Source organism: Anolis sagrei, chromosome 2 (assembly GCF_037176765.1).
Source record: "Anolis sagrei isolate rAnoSag1 chromosome 2, rAnoSag1.mat, whole genome shotgun sequence".
Classification (NCBI taxonomy): domain Eukaryota; kingdom Metazoa; phylum Chordata; class Lepidosauria; order Squamata; family Dactyloidae; genus Anolis; species Anolis sagrei.
The window spans coordinates 69864035-69888655 of record NC_090022.1 but is presented as its reverse complement, the minus strand read 5'-3'; the positions used below and the strand labels follow the sequence as shown (position 1 = coordinate 69888655).

At 38.6% G+C, this 24621-nt stretch overlaps 1 protein-coding gene across 1 annotated transcript in view; it reads right to left on the bottom strand.

The window, feature by feature from the left end:
* DNAH1 (dynein axonemal heavy chain 1) overlaps positions 1-24621 on the bottom strand; it is a 185706-nt gene that overhangs the window by 71092 nt on the left and 89993 nt on the right. Inside the window, exons 35-41 of the mRNA XM_060765847.2 lie at positions 23341-23432; positions 22645-22799; positions 21224-21401; positions 19664-19858; positions 6024-6143; positions 5303-5461; positions 4929-5033 (exon numbers count right to left, since the gene is read on the bottom strand). Of these exons, the coding sequence (XP_060621830.2) occupies positions 4929-5033; positions 5303-5461; positions 6024-6143; positions 19664-19858; positions 21224-21401; positions 22645-22799; positions 23341-23432 (1004 nt within the window). The remainder of the gene's footprint in view (positions 1-4928; positions 5034-5302; positions 5462-6023; positions 6144-19663; positions 19859-21223; positions 21402-22644; positions 22800-23340; positions 23433-24621) is intronic.

Genomic DNA, 24621 nt, shown 5'->3' with positions numbered 1-24621 from the left:
ATTCTTTTTTCTTATTTCACTTCAAACATGTTCTGACAAGAACTATTTGGAAGAGAAACAGCACCCAGAGCTCTATTCCAGGAGACGACACCACCATCACCCAGCACTTAAAAAGAGAAAGAGGGAAAAGAGCTACTTCTGCTAAAATAGTTCTACTGTATGCCCCAATTCCTACATTGCCAAACAATCATCCTTTCAATTTTCTTCTGTAAATGGGACAGCAGACTGGGGGGAAACAGTTGGGGACAGTGCTTAGAAACAAATTGAACATGTTAGTCATGACTGATGAATCTTGATGCCTTTAAAAAAGTGAGTGTTCTTGACTGACTTTAGCTGAATGGAGGCAAAGGATTTTGAAATGGAAATAGGTTATCTATTTCCCTGTAAACTCCTTTGCTAGTTTGAACAACCAGATCACCTACGTAGCTTTTATGAGCACTTAAGGTGAATTTATTAACTGTGACCAAGTTTAAGCCTTTTGTTTTTATGTTATATTTCTTCTCTAACAGCTCCTCAAAGTACCTCTAGCTAAGCTAGCTATCTTTGCTTTACTGCACGTGTTTGGAAAAACCAAGGTAAACTTTTCTTTAGACTACACTGTATATGTTTGTGTGTATGCGTACTTATATATCGTGAAACATTCAAATAATGTTTGTTAAGGCAATACTTCTATTGTGAAGGTATCACATTTTCTCAGGAGTTGAAACAGCACTATCTTACTATACATACAGTAAGTAATAATTTAAAATGAGGGTAAGAATTATGCAGTGCTCCAGATGATTTTGGGCTACTCTCATTCACTCTAGCCAACATAGTCCATGGTTAGGAATGCCGGCAGTTGGCGTTTGACCATATGGAGGTCTGATTCCTATCCCTGCCCTAAAGGTTTTATGATGGGCTGCTCTGGATGGGGCAAACATGTTGGAAAGTTACAGTATATGTTGTGGTAGTTTTTTAAAAAAATAATCAAATAATTTGTCTTTTTCTGGACTATTTTCTTGGCAGCAGATGCAACATTTCATTCTCACCATTGAGGAAGTTGGATTTTAATTCTGATACACACTGGAGCAAAATATGTTTATTCACCTTTCCCTCTCTCTCTCTCTCATTCCCCCCTTCCTTACTTTTAAAGTCTTTTATTTTGATTATATCATTATACATCTAGGGAATTTAGAAAAAAAACTAGGGGAAAATTTCCTTTCAAATTATAGGATCACTGCAGGATGCTATGTCTCAGTTTTTAAAAACACCTTGTGCACATACAAGAAATCACCACAAACAACCCCCCCCCCCCAAAAAAAAAGAATAGAACAAAAAAAGAACAGAACAAAACTTGATGCATTCCAAGGAGTTAGCTCACAAGAACTCATGCTTCTTTAGATTGGTCTAGAAAAGCGCTGTATGAGGGATTTTTTCAAAGTGCTCAGAATACTCTGAGTGACCCTTACAACAATCATGTAAGGTACATCAGACTCTATTGGTGGGAAGAGAAAAGGTGTGAGAGATGCTGCATTGCCCAATGTGTGCTCTTGGCAGAGCGGATATCCAACAGATAAGTATGAGAAAAGATGGTGAAATAGTTTCCTACCAAAATCAATTTGACTGACTGAAAATTTCTGGTACATAATTCTCATCTTAACCAACATACTGTATCAGTCCACACAAGCCCTTCAAAACAGCAAATATGAATACGGCTGCACTTTTAACCTCCTAAAAATGTATCATTTTGAAGGCTATAATCTCGATATCCATATTTCATTTATTTGTTATTAAATTGCTAATATCATTATGGCTACCCCCTTTACAGCTCATTTGACAGGATATCACATTTTGTGACACTAGATTAAGGTTAGTTCAAGAACAGAGCTAAAGAGGAAATTTGGTTTATAAAAGCATAAAAAGATTATTGCCCTGATTAAACAATTTTGATATAAATGTTCTGAGTTTCAATCCTTTTGAAAACTCAAAGACTGTATTATTAGTATCTAACTGGTAACAATGATAGAATCCCTTATTCTGTTATCCGTAGGCAGGCATGTAGCCGGGGGAGGGGGGCTTGAGGGGCTTCAGCCCCCTCCCCGAAATTCTCATGGTGGTTCGCGAAAAGGCCTTACTGGTGCATTATTTAAACTGTTAGGTTTATTCATATCATGATCTGATCACCATACTCAATATATCCCATATGCATGGGGGTATTGGGGTAATAATACAAAAGGTTTGCTAGGCTAGACCCTCTTTCACTCAGACTCAGCCCTCCCGAAACAAATCCTGGCTCCGGGCCTGTCCGTAGGGATAACCAAGTTAGTCTACTGGGTCAAAAGTAAGAAAGCATTCTGTGACATTAATATATTTATTATGTCACAAGCTTTGATGGACTGAAGTCCTCTTGAAAAATGATTGGGAAGTGATATTCCAAAGGAAAGCAACTGGATTGGCACACAGAATTGGAGTAAAAAGTAAATTACTCCAAGAAATATAATAAACACAAAAACATAATAAAGTGACACTTATACATTAAAAGATGCTGACCATAATCCTGTATAGCAATTATGAATGTGTAACCTGGAATTACACATGTGCTTCTCTTACATTTTCATGGTTACTATGTAGTCCCTAGTTGAGGGTATGTGGGATAACAAAAGTCTTTCAGTTCTCACTTAACAGGCAGCAGCAGCTGCAATCAATGAAAATCTGTTTTCCTGGCATTTTGGAAGCGGTTGGCTGATGATCCCCTCCCTACATGCAAACAATCTCCAGCACAAGGGAGAATTGTAACAAGAACTTTTTCTGCCTGTTGCCCAGAAATTGTTCACAGGAGGAGATAAAGAAGCAGCCAGTTGCTTCCCCAGTGACAGCGGAAAAGACCCTTGTTGATTGCAGTGGCTGCTGCACAGTAAGTGGGGAACGGAATGGAGTCAAGCCAAAATTCAATGTAGCGTAATAACAACGATGCTTACACATCTACACAGAATTCCAAAGTATGTTAACAAAGTATCACAATAACAAAAAATTGCATCAACAAACAAGAAAAATACTGTCAAATGACCAAATCATATAATAATTCATTTTCAATTATTAAATGTTTATACTCATTTTTATTTATTTTATAATGTATAAATTGTATCTTGCATCTCAGTTTTGTGTGGCAAACTTAGATTCTTCTTCAGATGCAGACTCTAGTTCAAGGGTGATTAAAGTCTAGCTGCATTTAGCCTATGGAGATTATTTTGACACATTCCCCCCAGGATCTTTAGCTGTCCAAACTATTCAATGGGCAAGGCCTATAGTAAAACTGCCCTTCTCTACCCACACTCCCTCCCCGCTTCCCGGGGCAAGCATTCTGGAATGGTGTGGAGAATTCAGGGGATGAAAACCCTGAAAACTGTGGGAGTGACTGGCACGGCATGACATTTGCTTCTCTCCCAGTATGGGCAATTGGCCCTGTGGCCACAGCTCACTATTCCTACCTCTTTTCTAGTCCATAAATGGATGTTAGAATAAATAAATGTATTAATCTTTAAAGTGCAAAAAAATTATTGTTCAAAAAATGTCTTTTCCCATGGAAGAGAAGCATTTTCTATGTTAAAATGTTCAAGAATGAAATGCGAACCAAACATTTGCTGATAATAGTCACATAACATTCAGCACGAAAAGGTTTTCTTTCCGAAAATGACAGTAATTTATTAATTTAGACTTAAATGAGAATATAACCTGCAAATGGATATGTATGCCCATCGAAGACTGTCCTATCTTAGGACCTCTCTATTTGAACATCACCTGTGTCACTTAATACAACTTTAAAGAGGAATATACATATTACAAGAAGTAGATATCTCTAATAAACTTACAAAAATGTGTCACATATATATTTGCCCCACAAACATTGCAAAGTTAACTCTCCCAATTTGATAGTTGTAGGGAAGCCCTGTAGGAAAATATATTTTTGAATAGAAATGGGGCGAGATCAGCAAAGTTTTCATTGGCTAATTTGGGTTTTTTTTTTTACATGATGTAAGAATTAACCATACTTGTAGAAACAGGATAATCTTGATTAATATGCTACTGATCACAATAATACTGACTGCTGCAGAAAAAGATAGTATGTGATTGTTATGATCAATATTATATTAAGAACTGATACACACTTGGGCAGATTCTCAATAATGTGGATACTTCCAGAAGATTTAACTCTGTTGGCTCCTGGAAGAATAAGTGAGAATAATGTACAGTCCTTTGTCTCGGGGTAAACATAAATTATGCAAAGGACTGAGTGGGTGTACTGATTTGTAAATTTGTGTTATTTACAAAAATAGGTTTTTTCCCCCCTTCAGATGATCAGAGAGCACAAATAATGAGAATATATTACCAAAATAAAAATAGGAACAGCAGCAGCTACTTGGAAGAACCTTTGTTCAGAAGTCAGATTTGGACAGCAAATAATGACTTTCATGTACAACAGGAAGCCTCTCTCAAATGCAATTTTCCTAACCTTTCATCCTTTCTCTTTCTCCTCTCAAGATACTGTAACTAAGGCCCCTTCTATACTGCCATATAAAATCCAGATTATCAGCTTTGAATTGGATTATATAGCAGTGAAGAAGGGGGTTTAGACATAGTGCAACATCGATTTGTTCTCTAGATAACATTTCTCCCCCAGAAAGAAGACACATTTGCTAACTTCTATACTTAATACATACATCTGAACAAAGAAGATGTGTATACCCTAACACTGAAAAATATCAAATAGGAAGTGGCTCCAAACTGAGTTGGTCTTTACATTTTTGTGACATAATTCTAATCCTTGCAGTATGGAGCAACTCATCCCCATCTCAAAGGAGATACATATTTTCTGTATGTTCCCCCTCAGCTGGTTTTTCAACATGTGTGCAGAGGTATTAATTGAATCTTTCTACTGAAATCTCATTTACCTTTTTAATAACATCTTCATCCTCATCGTCTTCAGCACTGCTAATTCCAGTATCATCCAGTTTATAGTCATAGACCAACCCCTCTTCTGGAAATAATATTTTAATCTGTGTAGAAGAAAACAGATGGTGAAGATTCATTTTGAAAGGGGTAATATGAAGCTAGGAATGTGGCAATCTCATAATGATTTCATCCAGTTATAAAAAATGTAAATTGTTACGTTTTCTCATATGATGCAAAATGATAATGCAAAAGTAATGTAATAATATTATGTGCTCAATAATAACTTCACCAACAATGAAACCACACATGATCTGGCAATGGAAGAATTCTGTAGTTGCTCTTAGGAACAGATGATACTCCTACTCCAACTTGCCTTCTCTTCTGACATCTTTGTCCTTAACCACGTGCTGAATAACACACGGCTTTGAGCATCCCCAGTTGCACCCACACTCCATATCAAGGCAAATATGAACCAGGATTCAATCAGTTCACCAATACGGGCTGTCTTCTCTGGAGGAATTTTTTTCATCCCCTGAAGATTCAAGTGGCAGTGCAAGTTTAATAATTCCAGATAATAATTAAGCAAGATATTGAATCATTTGCAGTGCATCTAAATTTCCCACTTAAATTTTAGATATCTTTTTCTGGAAGAGGCTCACAGTTTGCAGATAGGAGGTCAGTTTCAGGCAATTTGATACAGATATCAGGTCTTCAGCCAAAATATTCACTATTATCACTCTGCTAAGTAAAAGCAATTTATTTTCTGAATTTTAGTTCTAAAACAGAACCTAAAATACCTAAAGATCACACGAATGAGAATAAATATTTATGTACAATTTATTTATCTGTCTGTTTCAAGTCTCCTTTCTGTTATTAATAAATTGATTTCAAAGCCTAGGAATTTCTGAGTGCTTAGGTTCTTGAGGAATACAGAATTGTCTATGGCTATTACACAATAGTGATGAATTCTAATTCATTGATTCATATATCGCAGTAATTGCTACCCATATTAAAAAAATGATGTCACTGGTTTTTTAACCCTATTGCCCATTGCAGTTTAACTCTCTTGAACACCACCAGGACAACAATCCTACCTCAACTGGAATGAAAGGTTGAAAGAAACAATCCAGTAGTTTGAGAAGACTTCTTGCCAGGTTAGAATCTGTGGAAGCAATGATCTCTTTCACAGAACTCCGGACAAATCTGATAGAATCCTGAAAGAATTAGAGAGATCCAAACATAACTGTTTCCAGATTTATTTACAAAATTGATGAGTTTTTTTAAAAAGCATCTTGTTCTTTTGAAATTGTTGTAGTTTCAAAGCCTACAGAGAATGAACATCAACAGTTGAGAAGACTTACTGTTAACAGATTTTTAAAAAGGAAAACCTGTAGCCGACTGGCTGCTCCCGATTTTGTTGTGAAGCAACTACATTAAAGTAGCATACCACTTGTGAACTCTCAAGAGAAATTTCACAATTTTGAAATTAACAAAAGAGGGTAGAGATTATTGGATTAAATCTATGCACCCCTCCAAAAATTATCAGGACCTCTAGGATGCTGGGGCTCCAGGAGGAGTTAAATATGAATTACCATTCTTGGATAACTGCATCAGCAATCTACACACATGCATTTTCCCCTTGTGCCAACTAATCAAGACAGTATCTTATTTTTTTCTGTTCAAAGCATTAACTTCACTCTCTCGCAGCTCAGTTTAGTTATAAAACCACATTACAAAACCTTTATTATATTACTCAAAGTAGGTTGGAATTGCTGAAAAGCTTTATTTTGTTTGATACCCCAAGTGGGAGGGGATTGCTCATACAGTCACTCAAGAATGATCATTCATAGTGAGCATCAATCTCTCATTCCCTGGATGGCTATCTGAGCAATCCACACTCATGGGATATACCCATATGCATATTCATGGGAACTGTCACTGATTACTGCTTGTAATACAGTTCTTCCAAATGCTGCCTGAGTGACTTTATATTTGTCTAACTTGCAATTCCTCATGAAAGTGGAATTTTCCTTGCAATTTGCTGTCTTCCAAAAAAGCAATCACCTGAAAGGCTCTTGTAATGCCCATGGATCTAGTTGAAAGAGCCACACATTCTTGCCTCTACACCTTTGAGAAAATGCAAGCTTTAATCCAACTTGTCAATGTAATGTTGAAGCTTTGTTTCCCATAGTGTTGAGACGAAAGGATACACAGGGTTTCTATATGTTGTATTTGACCTGCTAATCCTATAATCTAAGGCGTGCCACTTCTTCTCCAGCTAGTGGTTTACTTTCAGGGAAAAGGTTGGCAAGTTTATGTTCAAACCTTTCATATATAGACTTTTCAGAATAATCTAAAGCCAATGTCATCTTGTCCTCCACAAATCCGCACAAAGATGAGTTAACAAACAGAGAAGCCTCCTCAGACAGTACTCTTGATGAAGCAATTGCTACTAAGATGCCACTTCTAGTAACAAAGTCATCAGAGATGTCTTATGCAGTAGCTCAAATGGAGGTTTTATCAATGCATTTAATATTAAATTTGAATTCCATGATGGGAACCTGTCAACCAGAGGAGGGTTTTTCAAAGTATGTAATTGTAGCTTTCTTATGTGAAATTTTGTCCATGGCACTAGCTATATGATAGATATTAGCAAACATTCGATTTATGCTAAATGCATTAAGTCCATAGCCCTCAGTTGCATAATTTGTTTATTTTCTTGCTTATTTTGTGATTCCCCTTTTGGAGAGATACATATATCATATTTTGTATTTTTCTGAGCTCCCAAATATTCCAGTTGGCTTTTCTTCATGTTTATCAGAAATTCATTTTCTGTAAACATTTCAATTTCTTCTCTAAATTCACTTTGACATTGTCCCTTCATAATGCCTTCTGTTAGATATGGGAATAACTAAAGCCCTCTCTTTTTTAAATTTATGATCAACATCACTTGCAATTTTGTGATGACTCTGGATGCAGAAGACAGGCCTAAAGGAAGAGTTCTGACCTGATAATGTTCTTTGTAATAATTAAACTATAGGTATTTCCTGAAAACCTTTTAAATCTGAATGTTTAAGTAGGCTTTCTGAAGATCAACTGAGGCCATATAGTCACTTACATGTAAACATTTCCAAGATAGTTTGTAAAGTTTCCATCTTGAAACACTGAACCTCACAAATCCATTCAAGTTCTTTAAATCTAGCATAAGCCTGTAAAATCCACTGTGCTAGGGTACGCTAAAGAAAACGGAATATATTCCAGATTTACCTTCTCTATAGCTAAGGGCTGTAAAAGATGTTGAATTTTCTTGCCTGAGTCTGAATGTTGGTTTTTTTAAGCTTATTCTCAACTAAGATTTTCTGACCTTTTTCTCCAAATAAAAGGCTTCCTCTAAATAGACTTTTGCCAAAGTGGCTATAGATTTCTGATCCACCTCCCAGCATGTCATTTTGAGCATTTGTCATATGTTAAATCTTATTCAAAAAGTGATGCAATGCGTGTGCCAGTAAACCTTCAGCACTGCTGGTCTTGAAAACATTGAAACAGCAAAGGAAGACCTGATACAGCTAGAGCAGCTGCCTCACGTGTATTTCGTAATGCTGCAATCTACCCAGCATTCCTCTGGTTCTTTCAAAGTCATGCCCCCTTCCTTAGGAGCCATAGATCACAAAATCAAACCTAATATTGGAACATCGCCAGAAATATTGATATAAATTCAATAAGCCCGAAGATCTTTCAGTATTTAACACTTTCTCATATTCTAGATATATGAGATCTTTCAAAGAACTCAAGATTTGGTAATTCAGCGGGGTGGAGTGGATTCTTTAAACCCATAGACACTCTGATATTATAACTGAACATTTTATTTGAAGGCGCATTATCATCCTGACTCATTTTTGTTGTAAGTACTTTCTTTAGAAAATTTTAAAAATTCTGAATCCCAAATAATCTGTCAAAATTTCTTTCTGTGTACATCTCTTTTTTCACTGTTCATTCATATGTCATCTAAATTTTCCTTCATAAAAGTTCCTCCTCTGAATCAAAATTGAAATCATTTTAAGAACGTTTACTTGCATTTTAATTGTTTTTAGAGCTAGATAAATATTTGACCTTAGTCAGACATTTCTGTCTTTATCATCTTTTACATCCTTTCCACTATTACTTTGCTTTAATGTTTGCTTATTTTGAGAAGAGGTCTGAACTGATCCTGATGATCTCCCAAATCCATTGCCAGCATTTGTGTATCAAAATTAAGTAAATGTGTTGACTTCCGGTCTGCGCTTAATGGCGGCAGGACGCAGGTAGATGGTGCTCCGGCAAACTACCTGCAACTCAGGTGAGCCACTGGGTGAGCAACGCTCCCCTCCCTCTTGTGGACCGATACAGAGGGGTACGCTAGAACCCGGCAGACCACCGAGGTACAGCCCCCCGAGAATCCCCAGTTGGGGGGGCCGCGCGGTGCTCTCGGGTCGCGAGTGGCCTCAGGAGAAACGGGTCGTAAGACCCGTAAAAACTGCCGCCCGACGCAGGCTCATTGTTTTAACGGTAACACAAACGAAGAAAGAAGAAGAAACAAGAACAAAAAAGGAACGTTACTAATTGAAGCCAAAATTCCGAAAACAGGCTATATTCTCCCGGCAGAAGGTTCAGGGGACGACCCAAGGAAAAAGTAACAACGTAACCGGACCGGCAAACCAGGACGAGGTAAAAACCGAGGCGAAACTAAATAAACTAACCAAATCAATCAAGCCGGCATTGAGCAGAGAAAGAGGCCCCAAGACGCCAGGACGCAGCTGTGTAACACGGGCGGAAAGGGGTCGAACAGAGACAAATAGAGACAAGCAGCAGGTTTGTCCTAATTTTTTTTTTAACCCATAACCCATAACCCATAACCACACTTTGCTCTTAATTCCTTCCCCATTGAGTGTACAAGAACTCTTACGAACATATTAGACCTTAGACTACTTAAGTCTACTAAAGTCTACTCAAGTCTACTCAAGGGGAAAACTAATCCAAATTAGAGTCCTAAAGAGATCGGTATCAAAAAGAAAAACTAAGAACTCACCCGCGAGAAGGCCTCCGGAGGCTGAGAAGGCTTCCCTCCTGGACCCCTCCCTGAGAGACGCGCAGATTGGAAACCTGCCCGCAAGGAGGATCCACTCGCCGAGAGAGAAATGGAGAGGGGGGAGAAGCAGGAGGAGTGAAGCGGAAGGGAAAGGCCGAGCACAAAGCGGACGAGGTAGAGCGGCACGCCTGGAGGGAGCCAGGGACGACGGAGCGGCACGCCTGGAAGGAGCCAGGGACGACGGAGCCGCGCTTGGAGGGTGGAATGAGAGCGACGGAGAAGCTATAAGGGAAACCGTGAGGAGAGTCGCAATTTGAAACCCCCAGCTTGGCAGAGCTGCCCTGTAAAGCCTTTAGGACAGTAAAGCAAGGAACTACCGGAAAGCGCTTGGTCGCAAAGACGCTGCCTCCCAGAAGTTTAAGCCAACTCCAAGAGAAAGCAGGGGAACGGACAGAAAACAGACTAGCAGACTAATAGAAACTTGGCAATTTGAGGCCTGTGGAAACCAAGCCAAGCACCCCTATGGATTTCTGACAAAGGACAAGGACCACATTAAAAGGTCTAACGACCGAGGGGGGAAGATCAAGGTAAAGAGGGAATTTACAAGGATCGGCTGGGGGGGGAGGGGAGGGGAGGAGGGAAAGGGGAGGAGGGACGAGGGGAAGAGGGGAACAGTGGAGGGAAGAACTAAGGCGGTGCTCCGCTGGACTCTATTGGACTCAACAAAGATACGACTTTCCTTTGGCTCTTCAATGTAATAGACAACACTCCTCAGAGAGAGTATAAACGAAGCAACTCAGCACCCATACCCCTCTTGCCTAGCGCGTCGGATACCCCCCCCCCTGCCCCTCTCCCCCGCCCACTCCCTCCCCAGCAAGGGTTTTTTCTTTTTTTTCTTTTTTTCTTTTTTCCTCCTCCTCTCTCCCCGTCTGCCCTCCTGTCCTCCGATCCCATCCCTTTCCCCCCCCCCCCCATTTCCTTAGGCATAAATCGACCTCAGCCTTTCTGAAGTGGATACGAGGACCAACCTCAGGGACAAATCATCTGGACCCTAACACCCTTCCTATAGACTGGGGGAGGAAACGTTATAGAAGAGTGGGGGGAAAGGGGGGGGAGAGGAAACAGAAGCTTACCTTGGAAATGTTACAAGACTAGAGGGAAAGAGGGTAGGAAAGGCTATAAAGGATAAGTGAAAGTAAAACACCCACACACAGAGGGGGAGCTAGGATTGGTTAAAACGGATATACTATTAAAACCAACTAGCTCCACAAAACCCCAGACCCCTTTATGAAATAAACAGCAGAACCCTCACCTCCTCACATCTCGCATCATCCACCCCAGGGATAACAGGGCCACAGACTATGTCGGCTCAAAAAGCCAAGATGGATAAGGACTTAATAAAAGAAACCAAAATAATGGCGAGGAAGGGATCAGGTCAGGAAGAAAATCTTATGAAAGATATCTGGAAGGAACTCCAGAAAATAACAGAAAAAATTACAGAAAATCAAGAAGTAAACCAAAAGGAACTAAAGACAATAACCGAAAGACAAATCACACACCAGGCACAACTGGAACTAATCAGGAAAGAGCTTAAGGAGGACATAGGACAAATTAAAAAGGAACTATCAGAGACCAGCAATGAGATAAAAATATTGAAGACAGAGAATAAAACCCTCACTAAGACACAAGAAAAAATGCAAAACAATATTGAAGACTTACTTAAGAAGAACGAAACTTTAGAAAAGGAACTAGAGAAAATACAACAGAGGGATTCCGAAACTATTCTAAGATTTAGGAACCTGTCAGAAACTCCACAAGAGAACTTAAGAGCTAGAATAACCAACATTATAGCTGTGCTCCTAAACAAACAGGAGGAATCCATAGAGAAGGAGATAGACAAAACATATCGGTTACATACAAATTATGCTAAACAGAACAATCTAGCAAAAGATGTTATAGTGAGTTTTATGAGAAAACATGTAAGAGATGAAGTCCTGATTCAGTCAAGCAGAAACCCAATCATAATTGATGGAGAAAAGATCATAGTCCTGAAAGAAATCCCCCAATCTATACTATCGAGAAGGAAGAAATATTTCTTTTTAACCCAAGAACTTAAAAGAATCAAAGTCAGATTTAGATGGGACAGATCTGAGGGCCTGATGATAACATACAAAGAAAGGAAACACTGGATAAAGAATGAAGAAAGGGCTAGAGAATTCTACAGCATGATCAGGAAAGACAACTACAGCGAAGGAAGGGATAGACAAACCAAAACTGGCAGACAACATAAAAGAGCCAGACCTCCTTCATCTGATGAAGAAGAAAACAAACTTACTCGAGCTAGTGTACTGGAGGAGGGGAGAGACGAGGGGGAAATAACGGAGGAGAGGCCGGAAGAAAATAAAAAATCTAATGATGAGTGACCAATATTTGAAACTGTACTCTCTGAATGTAAACGGAATGAATTCCCCTAACAAAAGAAAACGAATCTTTCACCATTTGAATAAAGGTAACTACCACATTATTGCGGTGCAAGAGTCCCATATTTCACACAAACATGTCGCACATTTGGTCCAAAACAAGTTGGGTAAAGAATATTATTCCTCGTTTGAAAAGAAAAAAAGGGGTGTAGTACTTTATGTTAAAAAGGAACTTCAGGCGGAGCAGATGTTTAAAGATCAAGAAGGGAGGGTAGTGGCAGTTAGGATCACCACACAGGGCGAAAAAACGCTTATCTGCAACATATACGCCCCTAACGGCCCTAAATCTAAATTCATAGAATATTTAAAAGAAAATATCCAGCAAAGTGATTACGACAATTTAATAATCATGGGAGATTTCAATGGGATAATAGATAAAAATATTGACAAAAACCCACCCTCCAAAAACTATACAAAGACAGACAAGACCCAGCTCCCAAAAAAATTCCTAAACTTTAAAGACGAATACGACCTCCAGGACGCATGGAGATACTTCCATCAAGATAAAAGAGACTACACCTTTTTTTCAGCCCGTCACAAATCCTGGACAAGAATAGACATGGTTTGGCTCTCCAACTCTCTAGCCACCAGAATTCACAAAACTAAAATCCTGGCAAGGGAAATCTCCGATCACTGCCCGATACTGCTGGAACTGAACAAGAAACCAACAATGCGAAAGTGGCGCCTAAACGAGAACCTATTAAAGACTGAAGAAGATATCAATAAGAACAAAGGACTAATTAGGGAATTCTTCGCCTCCAATGATACACAAGATGTCTCAGCCCAGACAGTCTGGGACGCTCTCAAAGCAGTTATGAGAGGCAACCTAATTCAACAAAACAGCATCAGAAATAAAAAGAGAAATCAGGAAAGGGAAGAGATAGAGAGACAATTGGAGGAAAATGAAAAGAAACTGAAAAAATCACCAAAGAATGGGAAAATAATGAAGGAGCTGAGCAGACTAAAGAAGAAAAAGCACCACCTAGAATTGGAAACTTTAGCCAAAAAATACAAATTTATCAAACAGCAGGAATTCGAGAACGCAGATAAACCGGGCAAGTGGCTCGCAAGGAAAATCCGGAAAAAAAAACAATCCCACTATATAACCAAGCTTAAGAAAGAAGAAGCCCACATAACAACAGATAAAGAAATTAGGGAAGAATTCAAAAAATATTACGCCAACCTTTACAAAAAAGAACCCATTGAAGAAGAAAAGATTACACGCTACATCGCAAGCTTAAAACTGGGAAAGCTAACGGAACATCAAAGGGAAGGTCTAAACAAAGAAATAACACAGCAAGAAATAGAAGACGCGATTAGAGAATCTGACCCAAGCAAGGCCCCCGGCCCTGATGGGTTCACCGCGATATTTTATAAAACAATGAAGGAAGAACTACTCCCCTTTTAAAAAAAAATAATGAATTTAGCACTAGAAACAGGTACAATCCCGAACACCTGGAATGAAGCCGAGATAACACTCTTAGCCAAAGACAGTACAAATACATCAGATACATCTAATTTTAGACCCATTTCACTACTAAACACAGATTATAAAATCTATGCCAATGTAATGGCAAAAAGATTAAAAAGGTTCCTTGGTGAATGGATAGGGCCAGACCAGGCAGGCTTTCTCCCTAACAGAGGAGTCAAAGACAACATACGAACAATCATTAATTCCATAGAATATTACGATCTCAACATCCAGAAAGAAGTAGGGTGACTTTCTCTTGACGCGGAGAAAGCCTTCGACAACCTAAACTGGTCATATCTTAAAAGGCTCCTGGAGGAACTAGATGTGGGATTCTACTTTATAAATGCAATCAACGCAATCTACTCCGAACAATCAGCAAGATTAATAGTCAACAACCAGAGAACAGAAACAATATCCATCTCCAAAGGCACTAGACAAGGCTGTCCCCTATCCCCACTATTATTTATTTTGGCTCTAGAAACCCTCTTAAAATCAATAAGGGAAGACAGGGAGATTAATGGCCTTAGAATATCGAAACAGAATTATAAAATAAAAGCCTTTGCGGACGACATTATCTGCATAGTAGAAGACCCCATCAAAAACATAAGGAAATGGCTACTTAAAATCGAAGAATATGGTGAGGTATCAGGCTTTAAATTGAACAAAAACAAAACCGTGATTTTGACAAAAAACATGTCAAAGGACAAGCAAGGTGATCTAAGCAGAATAACGGGATATAAGATCTGTACCAAAATTAAATATCTAGGGATATGGTTATCGGCTAAAAATAATCAGCTATTCAAAAATAACTACGAGACCACATGGTCCAAAATAAAAAAAGATCTGGTGACTTGGAGATTCATGAACCTATCCATATTAGGAAGAATAGCCCTCATTAAGATGAATGTTCTCCCTAAACTATTATACTTATTCCAGAACATACCGATAATAAGGAACGGCAAGGTATTTGATCATTGGAACAAAGAGTTGGGGAAATTCATCTGGAACGGGAAAAGGCCAAGGATTAAACAGAAAATAATGATAGATAGAAAGGATAGAGGCGGATTTGGTTTACCTAGTCTAAGATCTTACTTCGAGGCTTGTGCGCTGGAATGGCTAAGAGATTGGGCACTACTCAAAAATGAACAAACTCTAACACTAGAAGGATTTAACCTTAGAGCCGGTTGGCACTCTTACATGTGGCATGGTAGAACAGGTATTGAGAAAAATTTTGGGAACCATTTCGTGAGATCAACTCTAATCAAGGTGTGGAATAAATATAAAAGATATTTTTATACAAAAACCCCACTTTGGATCTCCCCCCTCGAGGCCACCCAAAGAAGACTCTTGGGATGGCGCAACTGGCCAACGTACAAGGAACTCATCAGACTTGACACCACCAATAACACCTGGCATCTGAAACCCTTGACGGAACTGACAGAAACAATAGGCAACATTACATGGTTGCAATACTACCAAATAAAAGAAATTTTTAAGAAAGATCAAAAATTAGGATTTGAAAGCAAGGAATCCCCCTGGGACAAAATATTGAAATTGGAGAAAAAGAGGATTTCCAAAATCTACAACCAACTCTTAGATTGGGAAACCGAAACAGAAGAGGTAAAAAACTGCATGGTACTGTGGGCCAAGAACATAGGGAGAGAAATCAAACTTCATGAATGGCAAACGGTCTGGAAAAAGAAGCTAAAATTCACCTACTCCATATCACTGAAAGAGAGCTGGCTAAAATTATTCCATAGGTGGTATCTAACACCACAGAAATTAAGTCTAATGTACAAACAATACAGGAACACCTGCTGGAAGTGCAAATCAGCAGTAGGGAGTTACTTCCACCAATGGTGGTCGTGCCCGGTAGTAACAAAATACTGGAAAGAGATAAAGGAAGAGATCGAGAAAATCTTAGAAAAAGATATACCTCTAAAACCGGAGATCTTTCTTTTGGGCCTCACGGAAAAATACTTAAACTTAAATAGAAATGAGGATAAGATATTCACCTACATGATAACAGCTGCAAGAATCACCCTTGCTAAATTTTGGAAGCAAGAAGAGATACCGTCATCCGAACAATGGCTTGCCAAGCTGGACGACATAAAAGATATGGACTCATTAACATACTACCTGAAAAAAAGCTCAGGAAAACCAATACAGAAAACGGACTGGTACATTTTAACAGAATATGAGAAAAAGAAAAAGGAAGAAAGGTAAAGATATCTGCTCTAGGCTTAAAGGATAGAGAATACACGGACACAGAAATCGAATTTAGGGTCTAAACTGACAAAGTAACCTCTAACCTCAAACAAAGAGGCGACTAGGGGTACTCGAGAGTCACAAATAATAAGACCGAGGGAAATATAGTCGGAAGTCATCGTTTTTAAACTGTCGTCACACTTATTGTCGGTATGGTGATAATTGTTAGGGGGTAGGGGCAATATTGCATTGCACGTATTATGCGTCTTGTGTGTATTGAGTGTTGGTACTGTTTACCCCTTGTACTGGATGTTCTAGGTATGTCATGTATGTCACTATGTACGTCTTTATGTTTGTCTACTTGTCTAGTCGTTTTTTCTCTGTCTTTTAATACTGGAAAACTGAATAAAGATTAATTTAAAAAAAATTAAGTAAATGTGTTGAACTCACAAAATAGTCTGTTGCTCCCTGCTGTGAAAACTTGTTCAAAATTCATTAAATCCATTAAGTTTGAATTCATTTCATTAAAATTCCTTTGACTTAATTTACTTTTAAATTAGTGTTTATATTAGTGTGCAACACAGATATGTTTTGTTCATCTGTGGACCTTAAAAACCTGTCTGTTGGAAAATCCTTATCAGCTTGAAGTCTTTCTCTTATTTTCTATCCACTATTTCTTTAATTATGTTTCCTATTTCAGATATGCCTGCTTCCTATGACTAACGTACATTAAGTTGCTGTTGTTCTGCTGTTTTTCCCAAGGCAGGTCTCTGCAATTGCTGTTCCTGCTGTGTCTGCAAGTGTTTCTGCCTCTGTCGCTATCTCCCTGTACCTATGGGAATAACCAGTGGAGTGTTTGCCACGATCAGTTTTAAGTAAGACAGGAACTCCATTTGTGCCTTTGCAGGGTGGAAATATGCACTTGTTGGAGGAATCCCTCTATCCAATTGAATAGTTTGTTCCATGAATGCCCAGGGATCTGTGTGTTATCATTTCAGCACTTGCCTGCCTTTGTGGCTTGAAGCAGCTACTGGTGATTTTGTTGCTATTTAAATGACCCCCAACTGTTTAAATGACCCCAACATGGCATCTCTTTTAATTCACTAAGAAAGTTAGTGAATTAGGAGATGCCAAGTCAGTTAGCGGTCTCTTTTACTCTCCCTAAGCAATTCCCCCACACTTTCATTGGGTTTACCACTTCTGTTACCTTCTCCGTTATTTTATTCATTTCAGTGCAACTTTTCTGTATGACAAGCCCGTCATTTAAAGAAATAAATATCTTGATTTAATAGCTCTTCAAAGCTATTATTTAATCAGTTTTATTTTTATCTGTTTCCCATTTTGAGACACAATTTGATGCAGTCAAAACAGCAGATTTAGAGAGTGGCTCTTCATTTGTTCACCTCCTAGTTTGTATGAGAGCAGACACATAACTTCCCATTTGAGAATTGCATTTATAGCTTTTCTTTTCTTTAAAGTACAACAAGATATTGATACAATTTCTAAATTTAAATACCTAGTTATGAGATTTGAGAAATTTGGAATGTAGAAATGTTTCAGCTAGAGAGAGAGAAAACCTTTACAAGCAGGTCAGACAAGATTTTGTAAACTGATTTGAGAGGTAGTGGAATTAACATTTTCAAGATAAAAGAACTTTGGACTCCTGTCTTGATCAGTTGGCATGAGGGGGAAACTCATGAGAATACATACACAGACACACAGTCCAATTCACGCCAGCAATCTACCTCCATCTGCACATATAAAAATAAAGTCATATTGGAGTTTTCAAACACAGCACTTCAGCACAACACGGGCCATAATCTGGTAACAAAGTTCATGCATTAAAATATGTCTCAGGGATTAAATTAATTGCTAAATAATAAATATAATATAGCAAGGTTCAGAGCTACATATACATTTGAGACAACCCCACAGAATTAATGCGAGGAACACAAATATCACAAACTACAGAAGTATTCCATGAATAGTCTTGAGGTCCTTGTGCACTCCTAAGAAAAAGAAGGGGAGGAAGAGGAGGCTATAAGTATATCCTTTTTGAAACCTCAGTAACCAGTCTGCATTCCTAGAAGCCTCCCAAAAGTGTGATTTCCCTTCAAAAACAAAATGCACTTTCCCTCACTTATCGCGGAGGTTACATTCCAGGACCACCCGCGATAAGTGAAAAACTGAGAAGTAGAGATGCCCGCTCCCCTTCCCTCCTCACCCTCTCTACATTCATCTTCCTCCTCATTACCACCTGGGCCTCGTGCCGCCGCTTGGGGCCTGCAATTGAGGAGGCGGTGAAGGTGTCACGGGGCCCAAGCAGCAAGAGGCCCCATCGGTGGCCATGAGGAGGAATAGGAAGGTACAGAGGGTGAGGAAAGAGGAAGAGCCATCCCCTCGCCTTCTTTACATTCCTCCTCCTGGTCGCCTCTGGGGCCTCTTGCTGCCGCGATTGAGGTGGCGGTGGAGGCGGCACGGGGCACAAGCTGTGGCAAGAGGGCAAGGCCGGCGCAGCGTACAATGTTCCCTCACTACACACACACACACACACACACACACACATATATATATAAAACCGCAAAAAGGTGAGTCCATGGTAAGTGAACTGCGAAGTAACGAGGGAACACTGTACCCGCACTTTGGTTTAAAAGACAATTGTGCATGTGCATGTTTTACCAATGTGGCTTCATAGTATCAAATTTATTTATTTATTTATTTATTTGGTTTACTTTTACCCCGCCCTTCTCACCCCGAAGGGGACTCAGGGCGGCTTACACATCCAAGGCACAATTCGATGCCCATAGCATACATCAATAATAAGCAATAAAACAAAATAACAAATTAGCAAACAACAACAACAACAATACATTGCATCTAAACCCGTTAAAACCAATAAAACCAATAAAATTTCATACAAACCACTCAAATTTCAACACTAGGGCACTAGAAGTGAGGGTGACGTTCTTAGTTGGTTAGGAGTTGCGTACTCTTGTCACAGAGGAACAAAACCTTCAATTGAATACATTTTGCATGGCAAAAGGATATAGGCTATGAGCATTTTTGTGTGCAGTATATATTGTCATTGAACCTCTTTCCTGTAGAAGAGGAAAGTGTTCCTTCTAGACAATGTAGATTTTATGGCTTACATTACAAAATGTCAGAAACATATCTACTTTAAGCTTTAGATGCCAAATGGCAAAATAACCCTTATGAATATGTAAAACTGTAAGAATCTCAACCCTTCTGTGTGTAGAAATTCTGCTAATCTTGAATTCAAGGGACATATGACCGAATTCATAACAGACTTTCCGACTGTAATCCCAAATAAAATCCATTGGAATTGTAGGAGAGTTTAGCTCTTGCAGAGCACACAAGAAGCTCGTGTTATCTGATGAACTGTGCCAACTTGCTGTCATAAAGCTGTGGAAGAAAAATGGTTGGCTAAACCCTGGACTCTGTTAAAGATTTCACACTGAATAAAACAGGAGCAATACGGTAATAGTTCACCTCTAGAAATCTGCTGAAAAGAGAATCCAGCTTCTCTGAATATGGCTTCATAATATCTGGAATCTTCTTCAGCCAACATTCTGTGAAAGGCTTTAGTCCCAAAATGCTGGGTTCAAGATATACCATGCCACACCGAGAAACAGTGGCAGGAGAGGCAACAGCTAAATCCTGTACTTCAAACATCATGGTCATTGCCTGGGAACCAGAGTCAAAAATTAAGATATTTCTCTCAGATTTTCACAAAAGATGCAAGAATTTCCTATATTGGGAGTACAACAAGGTGGAAAATTCCTAAAATTTAGCCTCTACAACTCTAGGGAACGAAGTCAAAATATAAGAGAAAAACCACTGTGAAACCCAGCAACATCTAACAGAAATAGTCAAATTGCAATTTTAATAACATTTATTCAGCCATGATCCATTAAAATTGAATTGCTTCATTTTAACCAACATGTCTACTCTCTCCTGGAGAAACACAAATTATGCATTATTTAAAAATTATTTAAAAATTCCTCGCTCATGTTTTTTTTATATCCTGACTATCTATATTGCTTAGTACAGTCTTTTAGCTTTGTGACCACAAATATATCATGCAATATTTTAAAACATAATAGTTTTGTTCACTATACAGTGTGTGTGTTTGTGTGTGTAGAGAGACACACAGAGAGAGAAACTGTAAAAGTGCAAAACCTCTCACAGAAGAGGTTGCCATGATGCATGTCAGTGGAGCAAGTTACTATAGGGGGAACTTGTGAAAGACCTTTGTATATTGAGGAGTATCAAATTGTTCCATACATTCCTATCTCCTAAAAGACCTTAAGGTTAACTCACTGTTAAGGACTGTTTTTGTTTTAGGTTCAGAACTGATCTTGATTATACGGCCATATAATGCAGGAAGATACAACAATTAGTAAAGCTGGCTGTTGTCCACTTGCTTTGGACTTATCTTCTTGATCAGTGGTTCTAAACCTGAGGGTCCCCAGGTGTTTTGGCCTACAACTCTCAAAAATCCCAGTTTACTAGCTGTTAGGATTTCTGGGAGTTGAAGGCCAAAACATCTGGGAACCCACAGGTTGAGAATCACTGTTCTAGATGGTACAAGAACATCATCAGAGAAAACCAAGTGTGATTGATTAGGATGTTGTCTTGGATCATCAGGTAGCACCCTGGACTTGCATGATATAAGAGACTTTGTAGTTCAGCCTAAAATGCAGGCTGACACCAGAAAGGTGCTGCACACTGGCCAAGACTGGGGTAATCATCGTTGTTGTTCCTGGGATTCCTGACAACTGATTGGGGAAGTTAACCTCCTAGGTTTGTATTTCTCTTCTTTAATACTTTTGCCTGCTTTACAATAAAATTGTTTGAATTTCAAGCTACTTGGGTGCTTGTTGCATCTGAATCTGAAAAGAATCTTTGCTTTTGGGAAAACAATGACTCATATCAGGATACCCTCCTGCACTTTTAATCACAAATATTAAAAAGAAACATGTGAATGTGCAAAGTATGTGTGAGTATGCTTGTGTCAATGCCTGGAGAAAAAGGAAAATAGAAAGATACCTCTGTTAGCTTAATAATTTCTCCAGAACTAAGACACAACTTCTTGTTGTCATCTAGCACAGTGTTCATATTTTCAATCCAAACCGCATCAACTGGACCATCAAACATGTACCATTTTTTGTTGCTATCTGTGGCTACAGCTCCCACCCGAATGAGAGCAGGAAGAATCCCATCTGTCCTATGAGGTGGGGAGGGAGATATACAGAAATCAATCTAATAGTTCCACATGTTATAACAACATCATATAAATGATCTTAAAATATTTGCAGTACCTAGATAACAATTATAGAGTAGAATCTGATTTTTAAAGAATGGATTCTCCCATTTCATGCCTTGGTATGAGAAAGGAAGCATGATAGTAGGTGATGATTCATTGTCAGAAATGCAAAGGCACCAACAGCTATTGGAAGTAGTCCAACATTTTATCTCTTTTAGTAGATCACTGCCATCAATGTAATGCTATTATAATTATCTCCCCTTGCTTTTATCTAAACAGTGAAGATGTGCAAGGTCTTTTTTATAAGATCAAAAGAAAATAAGAATCCTCTGAAGCCCAACCAGAGAGAACAGATGGTTTTATGCTTGTGAACAATGTCTTTTGGGTATTATATTTTTTCTGACACAGTGATGCATGTATATGCTCTCTTTTCAGCAAACATTGTATTGCAAATAAGCTGTAGCTGTTGCAATTAACTAGAATTTGCTAGGGGAAAATCTTTCTTTAGCCCAAATTTATGAAGCTTCAGGGTGAAATGCAGATGTTTACTTGCTAGCTCTTCCTTTTTAAAGTTATTTTTAATAATTATAATGGATTTATGGAATTATGGAACACATTGTTTGATTCACACAGAAAATTAAAAGGCAGAAGTTATTAAACGATGGTGACATATTTGCCTGCATTTATTTTATGACATTTCATAATATGGGGTATGACGAACCATGACCAATTGAATTCTTGGATGTGGAACCTCTGGATCCAGAGGGCTCATTGTATGCCACAAATATAGCATACATTCCTGGCATGTTGGGGGGAAAAATACTAGTCCATCATATCACATAGCATGAGAAGTACTGACACAGAGGACACCAGACATATATGAAGTCCATCCGAATCAGTATTAGGAGCTGGGTTTTTGGTAGATTTCAGTGCTGACTACCTGGTTTATGTTACATATGCAAGCTAAAAAACCAGAAATCTGATATTTGACATTCAGAAGAGAGACCATGGCCCAGCCAAAGTTAAACTTTCAATATCCAATAGATATGGAAAGGAAACATGGTGCTTAACTTTGGGTTGGTCATACCATTGTATCTTAATTTTGTCACTAAGACTCACAAGGAATTATACAGTTGAAACTCATACAATGTTCTTATTCCTATGAAAAAGACAAGAGCAGAAAGAAGGAAAAATTAGAATTTACCATTCATGTGTTAATAAGTCAAATTCTCCATACAGCTGTCCCATGGTAATAGATTTGGGATTTAATATATAATAATTGACAGCTTCATAATTTCCACCACTGACTGAAGGCCGGCCTTTCAAAGACGTCATTGCCGCAGCTAAAACTTTATAACACTAAAGGAACAGTGTGACAGAATGAAACATCTTAGCATGTATTTTCAGATAGAAAACAAAGCCAGTCCAAACTCACCATGAATCCACTTATAATGAAGACTATAAATTAGTAACAAAATACCTTTCTCAAGGGTTTGGCATGATTTTAAAAACAGGATTATAAAGCAGAAGCAGAAAAACAGAAATGTGAAAGACATTGGTACTTTTCAGAATGCTGATGAACGATCTGGAAAATCACACTGCAGAAATCCTACTAAAATTGTGGAAGCTCAAGGTTGTCCGCACCTACCTTAATGAGACTCTCTCACAGTACACATAAATTCAATGTATCCATTCTAAATCCACTGGTCTTACTGCAAATCTCTCCAATGCAGGATGCTGCTACGGTTTACAAGAAAGGATTTTCTGTCTCAGAAAAAGGAATCTCTAACCCCATTAGATTAAGCAAAAGAGGACTGGAAGTGCTTATACTATGGGTGTTCGAGCTCAGGGAAATCTCTAGCTATTTCCAGTGTCACAATATATCTTCCAAAATACTTACCTTAGTTTTTCCAGAGCCTGTAGGTCCTACTAACATGAGGCCGTGCCGTACCACAGTAGTTTCATACAGCTGGATACATTTTGTCACAAACCCTAAAGCAAAAAAGATTTATAATGCCTGCAAGTCTGTGTTTTCAAACATCCACTGTTAGTAGAATGACTTCTGCACTTACTAAAGATGGTAACTGATCCATGATCTATAAGCAGCAACCCAGAAGAAAAGATGAGTTTATTCTTTAGACCTTCAGAGAAAGATGATAACTTAGTCTACTAGGTTACTGTATCTCAGTACTTTGATTCTTACCACATATTTTTGAATCATGGGAATATACAGTATGTGCACAAATTCACATGTAAAAGGGCTTTTTTGTGATAGTAAACCAGTTTTGGAATTCTCTCTAAGGAGGTCTGCTTGATGCTTATTTTGTTTTTTCCAGTACCTAGCGATGAAAACATTTGCATTAGCTGATGCCACTTAGATCCCACAAAACATTACTAGAGTGCTCATAGGGAGGACATTTTGTGGAGGGAAGCGTGTCTGTGAAAGGCAGAGTCACACCCAGGACTTTCTGCCACACTTCTCTTTCTTCTTCCTCTCTACTGGCCAAATGGACTGCCAGAGAAGAGGCAACCACTCTTCCTGGGGATATAATGGAACACTAGAAAGATGTTTCTGAAATTAGACAATGGGCCATCCATACCCCTGGATCCACAGATTGCCCACCCCTTAGAGAACCTGATTTTTAAATCATTAAAATTATTACTTCCTCCTATTATTTTAATAATGTTACTGTTCATCATGTTGTTATATTAACATAAGATACAATAACAGTTCTCTCTCTCTCTCTCTCATTTTCTCTGTTATGTATACGAATGGTTCAGGCCCAATCTATCTATCCGACCACATCTCCCGATACGAGCCTGCTCAAACTCTAAGTTCAGCTAGAGAGGCCCTAGTCTCAGTTCCACCCCAATCTCAGGTGTGGCTGGTGGGAATGAGAGAGAGGGTCTTCTCAACAGTGGCTCCTCAGCTCTAGAACTCCTTCCCAAAGGACATCAAAATCCCTCCCTCCCTGTTATCCTTTAGAAAACAAATAAAAACTTTCCTTTGGAAGGAAGCCTTTGGAGAAGACTGGGTTAAGTACAATGGTTGTGGAATACAGCAATAAGACGGAGGCCCTTTTTATTTTAATTATAGATGGTTTTAATATCTTATCTTGTATTACTGTATTTAAATTAGTTGTATATGTTTATATGCATTTACTTATATGTACTTTAAATG